This window comes from Phyllopteryx taeniolatus, chromosome 4, assembly GCF_024500385.1.
Source record: "Phyllopteryx taeniolatus isolate TA_2022b chromosome 4, UOR_Ptae_1.2, whole genome shotgun sequence".
Lineage (NCBI taxonomy): Eukaryota > Metazoa > Chordata > Actinopteri > Syngnathiformes > Syngnathidae > Phyllopteryx > Phyllopteryx taeniolatus.
Window position 1 is genome coordinate 13150733 of NC_084505.1, and position 16485 is coordinate 13167217.

At 40.3% G+C, this 16485-nt stretch overlaps 2 protein-coding genes and 1 long non-coding RNA gene across 14 annotated transcripts in view; 2 read left to right on the top strand and 1 right to left on the bottom strand.

Moving 5' to 3' along the window:
* Nucleotides 1-11204, top strand: part of htt (huntingtin) — a 65653-nt gene extending 54449 nt beyond the window's left edge. For 7 of the 9 annotated variants that reach the window (XM_061769642.1, XM_061769643.1, XM_061769644.1 and 4 more), the window contains 8 exons: nucleotides 70-225; nucleotides 1271-1461; nucleotides 1572-1686; nucleotides 1946-2159; nucleotides 5797-6016; nucleotides 6576-6738; nucleotides 6867-7027; nucleotides 9392-11204. In XM_061769642.1, the coding sequence (XP_061625626.1) occupies nucleotides 70-225; nucleotides 1271-1461; nucleotides 1572-1686; nucleotides 1946-2159; nucleotides 5797-6016; nucleotides 6576-6738; nucleotides 6867-7027; nucleotides 9392-9605 (1434 nt within the window). In that variant the 3' untranslated portion in view covers nucleotides 9606-11204. The remainder of the gene's footprint in view (nucleotides 1-69; nucleotides 226-1270; nucleotides 1462-1571; nucleotides 1687-1945; nucleotides 2160-5796; nucleotides 6017-6575; nucleotides 6739-6866; nucleotides 7028-9391) is intronic. The other 2 variants (XM_061769648.1, XM_061769649.1) reach the window with 1 other exon arrangement.
* Nucleotides 156-5897, bottom strand: LOC133476364 (uncharacterized). Of its 3 annotated transcripts, XR_009788039.1 has the most exons (4): nucleotides 5759-5897; nucleotides 4263-4447; nucleotides 3408-3865; nucleotides 3105-3327 (listed from the first exon to the last, which is right to left on the bottom strand). It is a non-coding gene; the product is annotated as an uncharacterized LOC133476364 (long non-coding RNA). The 3 variants fall into 3 exon arrangements; XR_009788040.1 differs by lacking the exons at nucleotides 3105-3327; nucleotides 5759-5897 and adding an exon at nucleotides 156-287 and having other exon boundaries at nucleotides 4263-5123; XR_009788038.1 differs by lacking the exon at nucleotides 5759-5897 and having other exon boundaries at nucleotides 3097-3327; nucleotides 4263-5123.
* Nucleotides 11205-13656: 2452 nt separating the features above from the next.
* Nucleotides 13657-16485, top strand: part of rgs12b (regulator of G protein signaling 12b) — a 56425-nt gene continuing 53596 nt past the window's right edge. For both annotated transcript variants that reach the window (XM_061769652.1, XM_061769653.1), the window contains exon 1: nucleotides 13657-13806. The gene's annotated coding sequence lies outside the window, so the exon portion shown is untranslated. The remainder of the gene's footprint in view (nucleotides 13807-16485) is intronic.

Consider the following 16485-nt stretch of genomic DNA (forward strand, 5'->3'; position numbering starts at 1 on the left):
ATCCCATTTATCCAATAACTTGTTTTACTGGACTCCTGCCATGTACTCTTATCTTATTGTTCTTGGCAGCTGCTGGCAGTGTCAGACCTATTCACAGAGAGGAACCAGTTTGACATGATGTTCTCCACCCTTATGGAGCTGCAGAAGCTTCACCCACCAGAAGATGAGATCCTTAATCAGTACTTAGTGCCTGCTATCTGCAAGGCAGCTGCTGTGTTGGGCATGGTGAGCACACTGGGTTATTGTAGTAGCAACGTGACAAGTGGCCGCCATCTTGGTGGAATTTTCTATTTAAAAAAAAAAAAAAAAAAAAAAAAAAAAACATGGAATGAGAACTTCAAGTGCCTCTAAAATCCTCCATAACAGATTAATAAAAATAACAAAACAATTGATGATTAATGTACATGAACTATTCAACTGGCCACACAACTGCCCATTTGACAGATAATGTTCAATTTGCGCTCTTTACATCGCGTTCTTTAGGGCAAGTAGTGACACAGAAACATCACAGTAATTTTTGGGGGTCAGTTTAGAGAACACTTTGGAATTTCGGCCCATATGAGCTTACTAGTGGATATTTTTGCCTGAAACGTGTAAGTTAATTGGTATAGTCCCTTAGACTCATAGCTACTGTTAATATCCAAAAAGTCAAGCATAATTAAGTTTTCAGGCTGTAATTGAAAGTAGAAACGAGTGCTTTCGCAAGCAACTGTGAGTGTGGCACATACTTGTAGTCAGGCTTGGAGAGTAACGGAATACATGTAATGGGATTATGTATTCAGAGTACAAAAAGGTAACTATTCCATTACAGTTACTAAAAAAAAAACCAATCAGATTAGAGGTACATTTATAAAAAAAATATTTTGCAGGATGACAATTTTAATGCAGGGTGAGGCCGGTCATTGATTTTGAGCCCCAACCTTTTCCAGAGTTAGCAGCACATCATTGTATCATAAGGTGGGAGGTGTGTGTGTCAGTGAGGGGAGTGGTTAAGTTACCGCTAACTGTAGAGGCTGCCTTCATAAATTTAATAAATCCTTTGGCTTTCTCCCCATAAAAAGCTAAATTTCTCCAGAACCCATCATGCGATTTTCAAAATTCTTGCTGCATTGTACGCTGGTTAAAGTGGCCATTCCTACCAGACTTTGCATTTTGACAGATTTACATTTGTTGGAAATCTTGTCACGTTACTAATTGTAGCATCACTCTCATTAGTTATAAATACTGTGTAGGAAAAACCTCTTTGAAAAAAGAAAAATTGTTCTTTCAGGACAAAGTGATTGCAGAACCAGTTTGTCGCCTGTTGGATACAACCTTCCGCAGCACACACCTGCCCAGCCGCATGGGTGCTCTTCATGGGGTGCTGTATGTCCTGGAATGTGACCTTCTCGACGATACGGCAAAGCAGCTGATCCCTACTATCTCCGAGTACCTGCTGTCCAACCTAAGGGCTATTGCTAAGTTAGTGTTGCAGTCTTTATTTCATGAGTCAGTTGGTGGCATGTGTGTAAATAAATGAATTTGAGCAAGAAGCCTTTTGCTCATAATTACTCTTCCTCTACATTTTACAGCTGTGTGAACTTGCATAACCAGCAGCATGTCCTAGTGATGTGTGCTGTGGCCTTCTACATGATGGAGAACTACCCTCTTGATGTGGGATCTGAGTTCATGGCTGCAGTTATACAGGTAAATCTAAGAACTTGTAACATGATTTAAGTTGTGGTGATTAATCCTGTTTTAAAAGATGCCACTTTGCTACTTGGGCCTTTAAGTGTTATGGTCCCTAACCTTGTTCCATATGATTGCATTGAGATAACTTGTGATATTCTGTTGAATAAAAACACAGTTCCCAACAGTTTGGATTAGCCATTGTAGATCAGCAATACCTCAATCTTCATTTCAGTGCTCTTGCAACCCTTCTTTCCTGCATTTGTGTTTTTTTTAGGTGTGTGGTGTGATGGTGTCTGCCAGTGAGGACTCCACACCTTCAGTCATCTATCACTGTGTCCTCCGGGGTCTGGAGCGTCTCTTGCTCTCTGAGCAGCTTTCTCGTGTGGATGGAGAGGCGCTGGTTAAGCTGAGTGTCGATAGAGTGAACATGCCGTCACCTCACAGAGCCATGGCCGCCCTGGGCCTCATGCTCACCTGCATGTACACTGGTAAGCATTGCTTTAAGGCTGGACTTTAACTGCGGATCCAAGTGTCCAATTCTGATTTAGTGCCCATGTCTTTTTCTAAAGCCATATTACATGATCTTTTCAAGTGATGCATCTGATATCATTGTATTCACCGAACATGAAACAGCACGCATGCACAAACACCCAAATTGCATGTTAATAACTACTCAACCATGTGTCAAAACTGGACAGCAACAATATATGGACTGTTTAGTTGTCCTGGACTGATTATCTCCCTCATTGGTTCAAATGAGGTTATCCCCGGCATGCATTACACTGAGTTCAAATCATCTGCAAATACTTAGATTAATACAAATTACAAATCTATTGAACCGTATTTACACTATTTAAGTATGATTATTTATAATTTAGATTTACAGCACATTTGTGGTCAAACACAGGTGGAGGGACGTCACCGGCAATAGAAGTGTTTCACTGATGTTGGGCTGGCATTGATGGGGTAGATTTGATCTGTCTAAGCTGCATTTGCATTGGCAGATATCTGATACATATTGGATAGAAATCTACATGTATTTGGTAATGGCGTTATTTGGATCTGAGGATGTCCTATTTCAAGCAGTTATTCTCCTTTTTGCACTGCTATGTGACGCATTTCCAAACACTTAGGTGAAAAAAAAATATTAATTGTCACTTGAACCTTGTAGTGTAAATCCAGCCAAATGTACATCTTGCATAAAAACGCAAACTGTATGCTTTGTGCTGGCTACTCTCTACTACACTTGTACGTTAAAGACGTCAAGTTATTTTCGTGTTTTTTTTTCCCCCCCTAAACATGTTTGAAGATAAGTGTCGAAAACATCTTTAGACTGAGAACAATTTAGTACGGAATAGTTGATATACAGTCCCCTCCAAAAGTATTGTAACAGCAAGGTCAATTCCTTTTTGTTGTATACTGAAGACATTTGTGTTTCAGATCAAAAGATGACTATCCGACAAATCCAGCTTTTATTTCATGGTATTTACATCCAGATGTGTTAAACAGTGGTGGCCGACTGGTTAGCGCATCTGCCTCACAATTTTGAAAACCGGGGTTCAAATCCCGGCCCCGCCTGTGTGGAGTTTGCATGTTCTCCCCGTGCCTGTGTGGGTTTTCTCCGGGTACTCCGGTTTCCTCCCACATCCCAAAAACCTGCATGGTAGGTAGATTGAAGACTCTAAATTGCCTGTAGGTGTGAATGAGAGTGCGAATGGTTGTTTGTTTATATGTACCCTCCGATTGGCTGGCGACCAGTTCAGGGTGTACCCCGCCTCTCGCCCAAAGATAGCTGGGATAGGCTCCAGCAGCCTACGACCCTAGTGAGGATAAGCGGTAAAGAAAATGGATGGATGTGTTAAACAACTCAGTACAGAGCACCTTTTCTTTGAAGCCACACACTTTTCAAGTGAGAAAAAGTATTGGACCAAAGAAACATTAAACATTAACATTAAATTTCAAAAATTTGGAAATTCAGACACAATCACTGATGAGGTAGTGGTACATCCACCTGACTTTGGTGCGGGCAACGTGGGTTCAGTTCCCACTCAGCGACTGTGGGAATGTGAGTGGGAATGGTTGTCCGTTTCTTTGTGTGGTGACCACTTCAGGGCCTAGTCCGCCTTTCGCCCAAGTCAGCTGGGATAGGCTCCAGCGCCCCGCGACTGAACAGGATAAGCGGCATTGAGGATGCCTGGATGGATAGATGGATGAAATTCAGACAAATTGTTCTGGAAGTTAATTCCTATAGTATATCAAATGATCCAAACACAAGGTTGCTCTGAACGCTTGGCTTCTGAGATATGGCCAACGGCCAATCAGAGCAAAGCTGTTTTCTATATTTAAATTGAAAAGATGAGCTATCCAATCAGTGCAAAGCTTATTTACATGTTGCATATTAATGAGAAATCTGGCCATCTCAACTGTCAGGCGTAAAAGACCAACTAGAATAGCTTGAAAAAGGCCATGCTGGGGATTTTCAACCCAAATGATATTGTAAACCCGATTAAAAGGACATCAAATATTATAAAAAATATATATATTTATTTAAATTCATAGAAGGGGACCTTTTAAGTAAAAGTTAGCATTACCTGGGGTCTCAACAGGATATGCCACCTTCTTCTGAGAGTTGAACGCATTTGTGCTTCATTGAGCGGTTTACCAGTGCCAAAAAAAATCAACCATGGCTAACGGTGTCTGTATATTCTTCTCTGATTCTCTGTGGAAGTGCTATCAACCGATGTCTCCCATCTGGTGGTGAATGGCGTGCCTACAACTTAAAGCAGATCATGTATGGTTGAGGAAGCATTTTTTCAATGTTAAAAAAAAAATAATCGAGGGGCCACACAGAGTGGGCATGGGCCGCCAGTTGCCCATCCCTGGTCACAACAGACACTTAAGGAAACATAAACGAGTTATGTTCGCTAGCCTGTGGGCTAACAAGCTAATGAATTAAACCACTAGCTAGACTGGCAGCAGGGTCGTTTTAATGCGTCAGCATCTTTGTCTGTATTTTTGTAACAGGAGACACTTGAGCGAAAGTTAACTGTTTATTAAACACAGTCACACACATTATTCAGTGTATTTATAGTGTATCCGTCCATCCATTTTCTACAGCGCTTATTCTCAGTAGGGTCGCGGGTATGCTGGAGCCTATCCCATTTAACTGCAGTCGAGAGGCGGGGTACACCCTGAATTGGTCACCAGCCAATCGCAGGGCACATATAACCAAACAACCATCCGCACTCACATTCACACTTACGGGCACTTTAGTCTTCAATCAACCTACCATGCATGTTTTTGGGATGTGGGAGGAAACCGGAGTACATGCAAACTCCACACAGGCGAGTCCAAATTTGAACCCGCGTCCCCAGAACTTTGAGGCATACAGTATATGCTAACCAGTCTTCCACCGTGCCCCCCGTTACAGTCTAGTCTGCATAAAGAGTTGCTCTCTAAAGCTTCCATGCCTAAACTTTAAGATCTTAGACTTATTGCATGCAGGTTGTGTTCTTGTGCTCTGAGTTTTCGATTTCAAGCTGCTTAAAATCTTATGCATACAAATTTTTGTATGACTTCAGCAGTTCTCATTTTCACCTACCTCCCATTAGTCATTATTGCTTGACATTAGGGGACCTTCAGCCATATACTGTATAATAACATTAAAACCCTGTTTGCTTCCTGCATGCAGTTTGTGTCCAAAAGGCTAGCTTTTGTTGTAGCCTACCTCTAACCCCTACTTCATCCCCTACTAACTATCAGCACTTACAATTTGTGCTCTTTGCACTGACTGGCCAAGTAGCACCTTGTTGCAAATAGTTGCTGAGGAAATGCAATGACCTACAGTATGTGCTTTACAGTAAAGTGAGCAAAGTGTATTCAGCTCACAAGAGGCTAACCTAGAATGCAATGTTCTCAGGAAATGTAGAATTGTATAGTGTATCTCACAATTCTTGAAGCAGCATTCATTACAGCCTTTACATACAAATTAAATTGAAGTCACGTCCCCGAATTTCACCATTTTGTCTTTGATATCGACTAAGTTCACATTTAACAATCCATGTCCCTACGCTAACCTTTCACTTACTGGTTTAACTGGTGCCACCCTCCCTGTCATCCTCTCAGCGGTGCTTGCGTCCGGTTCAGAAGTCACAGGGGTTAGAGGTCAGGTTGACTCTGGCTCTGCTGTAATGGAGGCGGTGGGGGTCACGGCGGGTCATGTTGGTTTCTCCTCAGGCAAGGAGAAATCCAGCCCCGCCAATCGCCCTACACACCCGGACCCTCAGGCCCCAGACAGCGAGTCAATCATTGTTGCCATGGAGAGGGTCTCTGTGCTTTTTGACAGGTAGACGCACTCACACACAAGCACATTTATTACAGATGAATCTCACAAAAGTTGACATTTCACCTAAACATGGTATGAAGCTCATTTTTATCACAGGCCATATTGTAGTTATGGTTCCCGTCCGAGAGCTGTTTTTTCTGCGAAACCATATAAATGTAAAATCATATTATTTCATATACATACAAAAATAATGTATGGATAGTTTTAAAATTGCTTGTTCAACGATTCAATTTATTTTTAAGAGTTTTGGAAACAAAATCCTTGCTATATCTCAGCGATATTAAAAAGTGAAGACTATTTGCAATTTTGGTCCAGGTTTTGGTAAGAAACATGATGTAGACTCACAATTTGCTTTAGCGGGGCACATAAATGATGTGGCTGGCGGGATCTGGGCCCCGAGCCTTAGGTTTGACACCAGTAGAACTTTGATCTCCTAGGTTTTGTTTTGTTATGGGTGCCGCTGCTAACAAACTATTTATTTGGTTATTGCAAAGGTTGAATGAATTAATTTATTTGAGTGCGGTCTGTCCTCTCTTTATTTGAATTGTCCTATTTGCAGGATCCGAAAAGGTTTGCCCAGTGAGGCTCGGGTTGTGTCGAGGATTCTTCCACAGTTCCTAGATGATTTCTTTCCACCCCAAGATGTTATGAACAAGGTCATCGGAGAGTTCCTGTCCAACCAGCAACCCTATCCGCAATTCATGGCCACAGTCGTTTACAAGGTTGGCAGAAGGAAAAGCAAAGATTTCTCCCCATAAATTTTCATACTGTATTGTGCCAAAACAGAAGAAGAATAGGTCTAATCTTTTTTCAAATGCTGCTCAAATCCTTACTGGCCATACGTTTCCAGGTATTCCAGACACTCCATGCTACAGGCCAGTCATCGATGGTGCGAGACTGGGTGCTGCTCTCCTTGTCAAACTTCACGCAGAGGACACCCGTGGCCATGGCTATGTGGAGCCTCTCCTGCTTCTTTGTCTCGGCTTCCACCTCGCAGTGGATCTCAGCCTTGTATCCTTATTTTCAGTCAAGTACTTCTCAATGTCCATACAAATATCACTATTGAAAAATTATTACAGCCAAGTGTGTATTCACAAATAATCTAACTCATGTTAGGGGAGAAGAGCACATATGTCATTCAAAGATTAAAAAAAATAAACAAATAAAACACTTCTGTGCATGTAATTGTTGACAAAAGTATTAAACAAATTTTTATGACCTCAAAGAGTAGGCTAAAAATAATTGAAAACAAAAACCCTACTTAGGAGGGAGAGAGACCTGCTGTGAAAATCCATGATTAATAGACCCACAACATTTCTATTTCTAAAATGATAAAATAAGTTTCTACTACATTCAACCAACTTGGTATAGGAGGAGATCTCTGTCCATAGCTTATGCCTTCTTTACCAGGTCACGGTACACAGTTTGTCTTATGTCACAAAGCTCGACACACTAGGAAACCCTCATTACTCCCCCCCCCCTTCCACTTTTTTTTCCCTCTTTCCATTTTCTCCATGTCGTTTACTGTACAACTATGACAAAATCTCCTGCTGTTGTCACTCTGAAATGACACTACCTCTCCTATTGGATGTAACGTCTTTCGTCACAGCGTACTGCCGTCCAATTGAAAATGTTTTCAAATAGGGTGTGTTTTGCCATCGCACAAAGCCATATAAAGTACAGTCTTTCACGTGACTGCGCTTCTCAAGCTGGGTAACAATGTGGCTCCGACATTTATCGCTGTTCAGACTTTCCTATTTATGGCTTTGTCCAACTCCCCGTGGTGTTGGTATGTGGGGTTACTCTGCGCTGTGCGCGTCACAAACTATATTTGTTCTACACAATGCTGTATATAGGAAAGCTTGGGAGTGACATGCGCAGGCTCAATATTGTTACCAGCTTGTCACTATAAAGAATTTCCTTGTTGCTGCAGCAAACGCCCACCCTGCGCCCCACAGCGTTTCGTCATCGTGCTGCGGTAGCACATTCACAATTAGGACTTTTCATGAATTGGTGGTGACTCAAGTTAACATTATAGTTTGCCGAAAAAAATTAATGCCGAATCAAAGAGTAACACATTACTTGGTTCTGACAAGCACTGCAACTGTTGCCATGCCACATTTACTTAAAAAAATATTTTTTTCTGATTTGGAAGTCATTCGTTGATGTCAACAAACAACAACACAAATAGCGAGTCAGGTTTGAGAGGGCGAGTCTGACCCCTATTCACGATGAATTGGATAGTGGACAGTGCAGTGCGAACAGGCCTTAGGTCCTCGACAGCGAAATGCTACATGATGGGGCCAAAGTAATACCGTATTTTTTGGACTATAAGTCGGAGGTTTTTTTCATAGTTTGGCAGGGGGTGCGATTTATATTCCGGAGCGATTTATATATGAAATTATTAACACATTATTATATAATTTCACGTTATTTTCACACTGACAACCGCAAGAGGGCGCTCTAGGCGTGTGTATCTGTACCTGCAACTGACAATGACTGACGAAAGCGACGCATCGTCTACCTCCGGAGTTGGCGGAGTTGTTTAGACCGAGGATGAAGATTTCATTGGATTTAGTGATTTGGAGTGACACTGATGGTTTGGTAAACTTGTTAGCATGTTCTTTATGTTATAGTTATCTGAATAACTTAATATGTTACATTAACATACCAGGCACGTTCTCAGATCGTTGTTTATGCATCATGTTACGTTAGCATACCGTACACCTATTCAGCCCGTTGTTCTCTATTCTATTTTTATTTTAAATTGCCTTTCAAGAATAAATGTCTGTTCTTGGTGTTGGATTTTATCAAATAAATTTCCCCCCCAAAATGCGAATTATACTCCAATGTGACTTATACAAGTTTTTTTCCTTCTTTATTATGCATTTTTTGGCTGGTGCGACTTTTACTCCGGAGCGATTTATAGTCCGGAAAATACGGTACTTGCATTGCTTTGACCTGAGCACAAACACGGTGAACAGTTGAGTTTTTGAGCGAATAATGGGAAATACTGTGGGTTCCGATATGAATTTGGTAATGCCGAACCGTGAATATGCACAGGGGTTCACTGTACACCACCTTCGAAATGTAAAGCGTGGACCGACATCATTTTGAAGCCTATGGGTTAGGAATGGCATGGCAGTCAAGGCAGGTGAGCGAATACATTTGGCTGTCTAGTGTTTGTTGAAGAGTTGCATTTAGACAAAGGACAATTAGACAATTATAAACCATGTGAATTAGTCGTGGATTTTATTCATTTACTGTATGTTGAGCACTAATGAGTGTGGGTGTAGAAATTACCTAAATTTGTAGATCAAGATGGCAATTACGGACCAAAACAAACCTGTTTTCTTTAACTCCATTCCTAACCAGACTTCCTCACGTCATCAGCAGGATGGGTTCCAGTGAAGTGGTAGATGTCAATCTGTTCTGCTTGGTGGCCATGGACTTCTACCGGCACCAAATTGATGAGGAGCTGGACCGCAGGGCCTTCCAGTCGGTCTTTGAGACAGTCGCATCGCCTGGAAGTCCGTACTACCAACTGCTGGGATGTCTGCAATCAATCCACCAGGATACGACACTTTGACTCAGATTGGCTCTGAGGCAAACGAGAGTGGTGACAATTGGGCTAGTGGGGAAAATGTGGTCCGGGCACTTAGAGGCTCCGATGGAAGGAAACAATCTACTGTAGGCTCAAATCACTTCTCTTGATGAGATGTAAGGTATACAACATGATAATTCATTTGTTAAATGACACAGAATATTTGAAGTGTAAGAATGAGGCACACAGTCGATAATGTCACCAAACTGGTTTTGCCTGCAATCCTCCCCTTGAGAGGCGCACCTATCTAGCACCTGGATAAATGTATAATGATATTGAGATGATTCATCAATACCCCCCCCCCCCCCCCCCCCCCCCCAAACACTTTCTTTAATAGTATTGTTTAATTCTTATGGGAAATTTATGGAAATGACAAAGTATTTACTATATTTTTAAGCACCATTTTGTCTATTTTGTTCCCTGTTGTGTTTCTTGAAAGAGTTGTCATGGTAGGACGAGTCTAGGTATTGTCTTTAAAACCTTTAACAAATATAATGTACAGTCAGTTTACTGAGCACACAGTTACAGGTCAAATTGTGTGAGAGAAGGATCACTTAGCCATACTCCTTGTCACTGTAGGGGAAAAAAGTTTCATCTTTCAGAAGTTTTCAATTATGTGACAAAGAATGACCGAATTTAGTGTGGTTTTGCCATTAGAAACTGATCAACAAAAATACCAAATTTTTTTCTTTGTCATTTTTTATGATATTGTGCATTTTATCTTGTTGTATCAAAGATTTTGATGGTCCCCTCCTTTGCATCTAAATGATTCCATGTGTCCTTCTCTTGTTCTTTATAACACTCAGGATGTAAAATGTGATTGTTTAAATAAGACATAAGAAATAATGTGGTCATCTTCAAATGTTGTTGCCCTTGTATCTTGTAAAAAGTAAACTAATATGAAAGCCATTGCGCATGACAGAATTGTACAAAGGAGAGTTTAAAAGTACCGGTATGTTGTGAAGCGTGCTTTTTTTGTTTTGTTTTTATAAAATAAAATACACGATTAAAATATGAAGGGGATGTTACCACAGAATTGTACAAAGCTCGATGTTCAAATGAAGAGTTGCCTGGCACTGTGCTGGGCTTTCATACTGTGTACATACACTTGCCTTGGATAAAGATTATGTCCTGTACACTGAACGCTTGAAAGCATGCTTAACAGCGATGACCTTGTATTATTGCCCTTAGTCCATTTCTATGGCTACAGTTGCCACCACTGTTGTGTGTCTTATGATGCAACACAATCCAAAGGCAGCCTTGTAACCATGGCAACAAAGCGCTGCATCGACAAATCAAGCAGTTGTAGGTAATGTCGCAGCGCAGCAGGTAGTTACCCTCTTTTTGTGTTGAGCTTTAAAATGTCTCTGCCAGTTTGCTAAAAAAAATGTTTTATTCTTGCAGAATATAAGTACACCTATAGCTCTTGTTCTTGTTAGGCGAATTCTAGAAAATGAAAGTAATAAAAAGAAACAAATTGTATGCTGAATTATGTCATGTGAACTAATGTATTACCAGTGTTAGCACAATAAATGATTAGTCCTGCAGCGGTTATTGGAATAAAAGTTTTAGGTTCGGTCCCTACCCTGAAGCAGATTTATTAAATAAGACTCATTTTCTTCAGTTGAAAAATGAGATTATTCTCAATTATGCTACCATGTACTGCTTAAAATGTCAAAGGAAATTATTTGTAACAGGATTTAAATGTGTTTGTGGTTGCTTCCGTGTTGGTGTGAGAGGAGCAAAAGCTTGAGTGACTGGGGGGGGGACCCCTGCAGGGGGTAATACGATTACCTAGAAATCTTTGGTGATTTGGGGAGTTGGTTTGGAAAAAAGATTGTGTTGACCAGGTTTGATTTGGTTCCTTTATTTTAGTCTTCAACGCCTCTCAATTCCAGAATGAGCAATTTTGATGGTGTTTTTTTCTCCTACTTTTGGTCTTGTGATAACGCTGAAAATAATTGATCACATCTTCCCCCAAGGCATGTTACATTACTGTCTTTGTCGCTAGTATGCTGGCACATTGAATTGTATTCCTGTGGAGACTCCAAAAAGTCAACTATTGCAATTTGACTCAGCAATTTTGTTTTGCAGCTTGAATAAATCACACCATCATCCTGTGTCACCATAGAAAATAATAATCTGTCCTTTGGCAAAAAAAAAAAAAAAAAAAACATTTTGGTAAACAGGAAATTAAGATGGATTAAAAAACAAAAAAAGACGTATTGTTGCTGCTGTTGTACTCAGGGGGCACAACATTACATTATTTGGTCCCTCTGAAGTAGCCATGGTAAATCAAAATGGAAACCCCATCACTATGATGCAGTGTTGTTTCAAAACAATTGAAAAAGCTCAAAATTATTCTCTAGCATTGAAGAACATTTGTATTGTTTTGGCAAATATTTTTCTGACACAATAAGCAAGGAAGCAATCTTGTCTTTGTGGGTTTCTATTAAAAGGAAAAAAGAAACATCTTTGCAAGGAGAGGAAAAGGTACAAGTTGTCACCCCTTACTGAAGTGCAAGCAAAGAATCACCTTTGTTAAACAGAAGTGAAAGAGACAGACAAGAAAAAAAAGAGAAGAAATACACCCCTCTCATTCCCACAACGTCACACAGTTAGCTTCGTCCAGCTGCACTCAAAGTTATCTTTATGGGAATGGTTGCAAGCAGAGGATGAGAACGGAAGAGAAGAACGGAGAGTAGTCAAAACAGTCCTGGGCACATTTGCAAGGACGCAAAGAAGTACTGTGCTAAGAGCTATGCAAAGGTTATATAAAACCAATGTATATGAAACATACATTTTCCAAATCACTATTATGTTTTAAAAAAAGCTGTCATTGTACTGCAGGTGTACCTAAGCTTGTCGTTGGTAAGTGTGACTACAGTTTTACAGCACCTATTAATTAAGGTGTCGATGATTAAAAGACATTAAGTGGAGTGGATTACCACGCAGCTTCCATATGCTTTATTGGGCACTGAGCCAAGATCATGATGGTACAGCTAGCAACAATCCATGACAAAACGCTTTTAAGAACCCATTCTGTTTAATGCAATAATGATGGAACACATAAACACAGTGCTTGTATGAATTTGATCCCAACAGTCTTCTCTTTTAATTTCATAGCATTTCTATTGGCTGCACTGCTGCCAGGAGAGTAGGTTACATGTTTTTTTTTCTTCTGTCCAATCAAATTTCAGCCTCTATGTGCTGTCAAGAAAAATCTTCCAATCACATGAGGGAAAGTGTGTGCGTGTGTGTGTGTATGTGTTTGTGATGAATCCAAGGTTGAACTTGTAAGTCATAATTCCAAAGGGTATTTTTGGAACAAACACAACACTGTTCATCACCAACAGAACACCATGCATGCAAGTGAAGCATTGTGGAGGCAGAATCATGCTTTGGGGCAGTTTTTCTTCAGCTGGAACTGGGGCCTTAGTCAAGGTGAAGGGAATTATGTAGAGTTTGAAATAGCAGTCTGTATTAGCACAAAACTTTCAAGCTTCTGCTAGAAAGCAAAACAAATGTCAGGAAAAGCCTACTAGAACAGTTGAAATTGATTTGGGGTTAATCAGAGGCACTTTAGGTGGTGACAGGTGTGCGCCGACTCACCCATTTAACATGAGTTTGAATGTGATTGGTTAATTCTGAACATAGCTGCATCCCAGTAAAAAAACAGGGTGTGCACATTTGTGCAACCACATCTCAGTTGTTTATTTTTATTTTACACCCCTTTTTGAAAAGATTTAAACAAAATCAATTGCGTTGTACAGGTTAAGGGTCTCATTGATGGTGGAACAAGTTTTGAAATGATTTATCTTGGTCTCTCTCTCTCTCTTTTTTTAATCACAAAAACATGACATTTGGACAGAGGTGTGTGGACTGTTTGTATCCACTGACTGCACATCCTACATAGGAGCTAATAAGGGCCAAGTGAAGTGAAGCAGCAGGAGTGAAGCACCTTGAAACATTACTGGTCCAGTTCGATATTTCCTTCCATATCCAGTCCCTCCTCACAGCCCACTCTGAACGACCCCCCCCCCCTCCAGTCCTCCTCCTCCTCGTAAGGCTACTTGGCCAGATGGTGTAGTCTTTTCTTTTGTTTACCCATCGGCCATGAGTTGACCTAAGTGTCCCTAGCTACTCAACAATGGATGCTGCCTGCTTGGGAGCCGTCATTTGACCAGTAAGTCATTCGCTCTTGGCCGCATACCTCTCGACGTACGCATTTTGTCGCTTATGTGTCATTAAAAATGGGTCTACATTTGACTTAGCAGACTTAGCCTCATAAATTTGACTTTTTCCCACACGCTCGCTCTTAGCCTTCCTAACCAAAGTCATCTAGTTATATGCACTTTTTTATCGGTGTGCATAGAAAGAGAAGCTACTGTTTTCACAACTTCGTTGCTGAAGTTTGACACAGAACGATACTTTTATTTGTGATTTCTCACTCGAACCTAAGTCAAATTCTCCACATAACTATTCGCTGCTAGATTGACACCCGTGTAAACCAATGGCGATCAATACAAGTGTGTGTACATCGCCGTTGTCAACGTTACAGCCAATCTGGAAACGCTTGCGTGCGTGAAGGGCGGGGCTAAGACGTAAGCAAGTATGCTTGCACATTGGAAGCGTAAGCGACTGAAGAAAAACTTAAAAACTATAGTAAATAGGGGAGAAAAACGCATTATTTTCAGCACAAGGGTATTACATATGAGTGGGCGATCGCTAGTAACTCCGAACAAACCCAAGCTTTACCACTGGTGTTATTGTGATAACTTGACAACGCCTAAACGAATGTGTTTTGACATTAAAAGGATGAAGGGACGCCGTGTTTAAAATACTCAATATAAATGTCCAGTCTACAACTTGAAGGAAACTCAAGATTATAATAGCTACTACGAATCTGTGTGGATGCTGTACTGTAGTTGACCTGCAAAGGTGCACGTTTTCCTCCCTAATCCATAGGTGTCAAACTCAAGGCCTGGGGGCCAGATCCGGCGCACCACATCATTGTATGTGGCTCGTGAAAGCAAATTACTTGTGTAAACTTCCATGATTCTTGCTAAAATCTGCACAAAAATCTAAAATCGTCACATGTGTTAAATAATGACATTGAGATATTGCAAGCATTTTTTAAAAATTTTGTTTTGTTACCAAACTCCCCTTTACAGTAACTTGAACAATAGTTGAACAAACTATTATCCTTGACTTCTGATTTCAAAAGTAGCTCTGTCAATTTGTTGTGTATATGCATGGTTGGTAGGGTTACTTTAAAAATGTATTCCGATACAGTTACTAGTTACCTTTTTAAAAAATGTAGTCAGGAACGTAATCCAAGTACCATAATATTAATGTAACTTGATTACTTTCATATGACTCCAACATGAACTAGGACAAAACAAATTAAATATCAATTTTTATTATTTGTTTTAAATGTTCTGTCTAGTTCTGTAAATGTTTTATAGACATGTTTTTGGAATGCGGGAGCCGGAGGTGCGCGGAGCACCGCGGATTCAAAATGTGCCAACACCTTGTTCACCCTGGTGCCTAGCTTCCAAACAAAGTTTGTTAAAACCTATCTACATGACAGGAAAAGGTTGGGGCTCAAAATCAACAACCAGCCTCTCCCCGCATTGAAATTGTAACCCTGGAAAATAATCCCAGTTTTTAGTTCACAAAGTGGGGAATCTCACCCCAACCTTGTTTGTGAACAACTGAGCTTTTTGGGATGCTCCTTTTATACCCAATCATGACACTCACCTGTTTCCAATTAACCTCTTCACCTGTGGAATGTTCCAAACAGTTGTTTTTGAGAATTCCTCAAATTTGTCAATGTTTTGTTGCTCCTGTCACAGCTTTATTGGAACATGTTGCAGGCATCAAATTCAAAATGAGAGAATATAAAAAAAAACAAAAATAACATTCATCAATTTGAACATAAAATATATTGTCTTTGCAGTCTATTTAATTGAATATAGGTTGAAAAGGATTTGCAAATCATTGTATTCGGTTTTCATTTACATTTTACACACTGTCCCAACTTCATTGGAATTGGGGTTTGTATTATATTCATGACAGGGTGCAACGCATCATTGGATCTGCTTTTTCTAGTGACCGTCAATTTTTTCGTTTCAAGATGTTTTGTAGTTTGAAATAGCAGACTGTATTAGCACAAAACCTTCAAGCTTCTGCGAGAAAGCACTTTTTCTAGTGACCGTCAGTTGTTCGTTTCAAGACGCTTTGTGAGATACATTGAGGACTCTATAGCCTACAGGGGATAACCTACAGCTAGTACTCACTACACATTGAAACAGCAAATGTCACGATTTTGTGATGATGTTGGAAAAATCGGGGGGCCTCAACGCAGGGAAACAGGGAGGTAGGCAGGATGAATCTCAAAAAAATATTTATTTTCAAAAAGGCAAACAAGGCACACAGAAAAATCTAAATACTAAATAAATGATGTCCCAAAATACAAGGTTCAAAGTAACAAAGAAACACTACGGGGATAAACTCACCATGATAGAAAACATAATGTGACAATGAAAATATGACCACAGCAACAGTGATCTGACACAGACTGAAAGAAAGCAGGGAACTACTGTAAATACAAACAAATTGACGAGACAACAAGGCACACCTGGACATGACACGAGTGACTGGAGGGAGCTGATTGGTAACCACAAGAAATGGCTGAAGTGAACGGGTGGAAATGAAAACCTAACGAGTTGACATTGACACTAGATAGGAACTGGACACCTAGGGAAACAAGACATAGACCTACCATGAAACAAAACTAAATATATTTAATACCAAGCAAAGTCGACAAACACAGATCATGAAAAAAATAGCAAACTCAAAA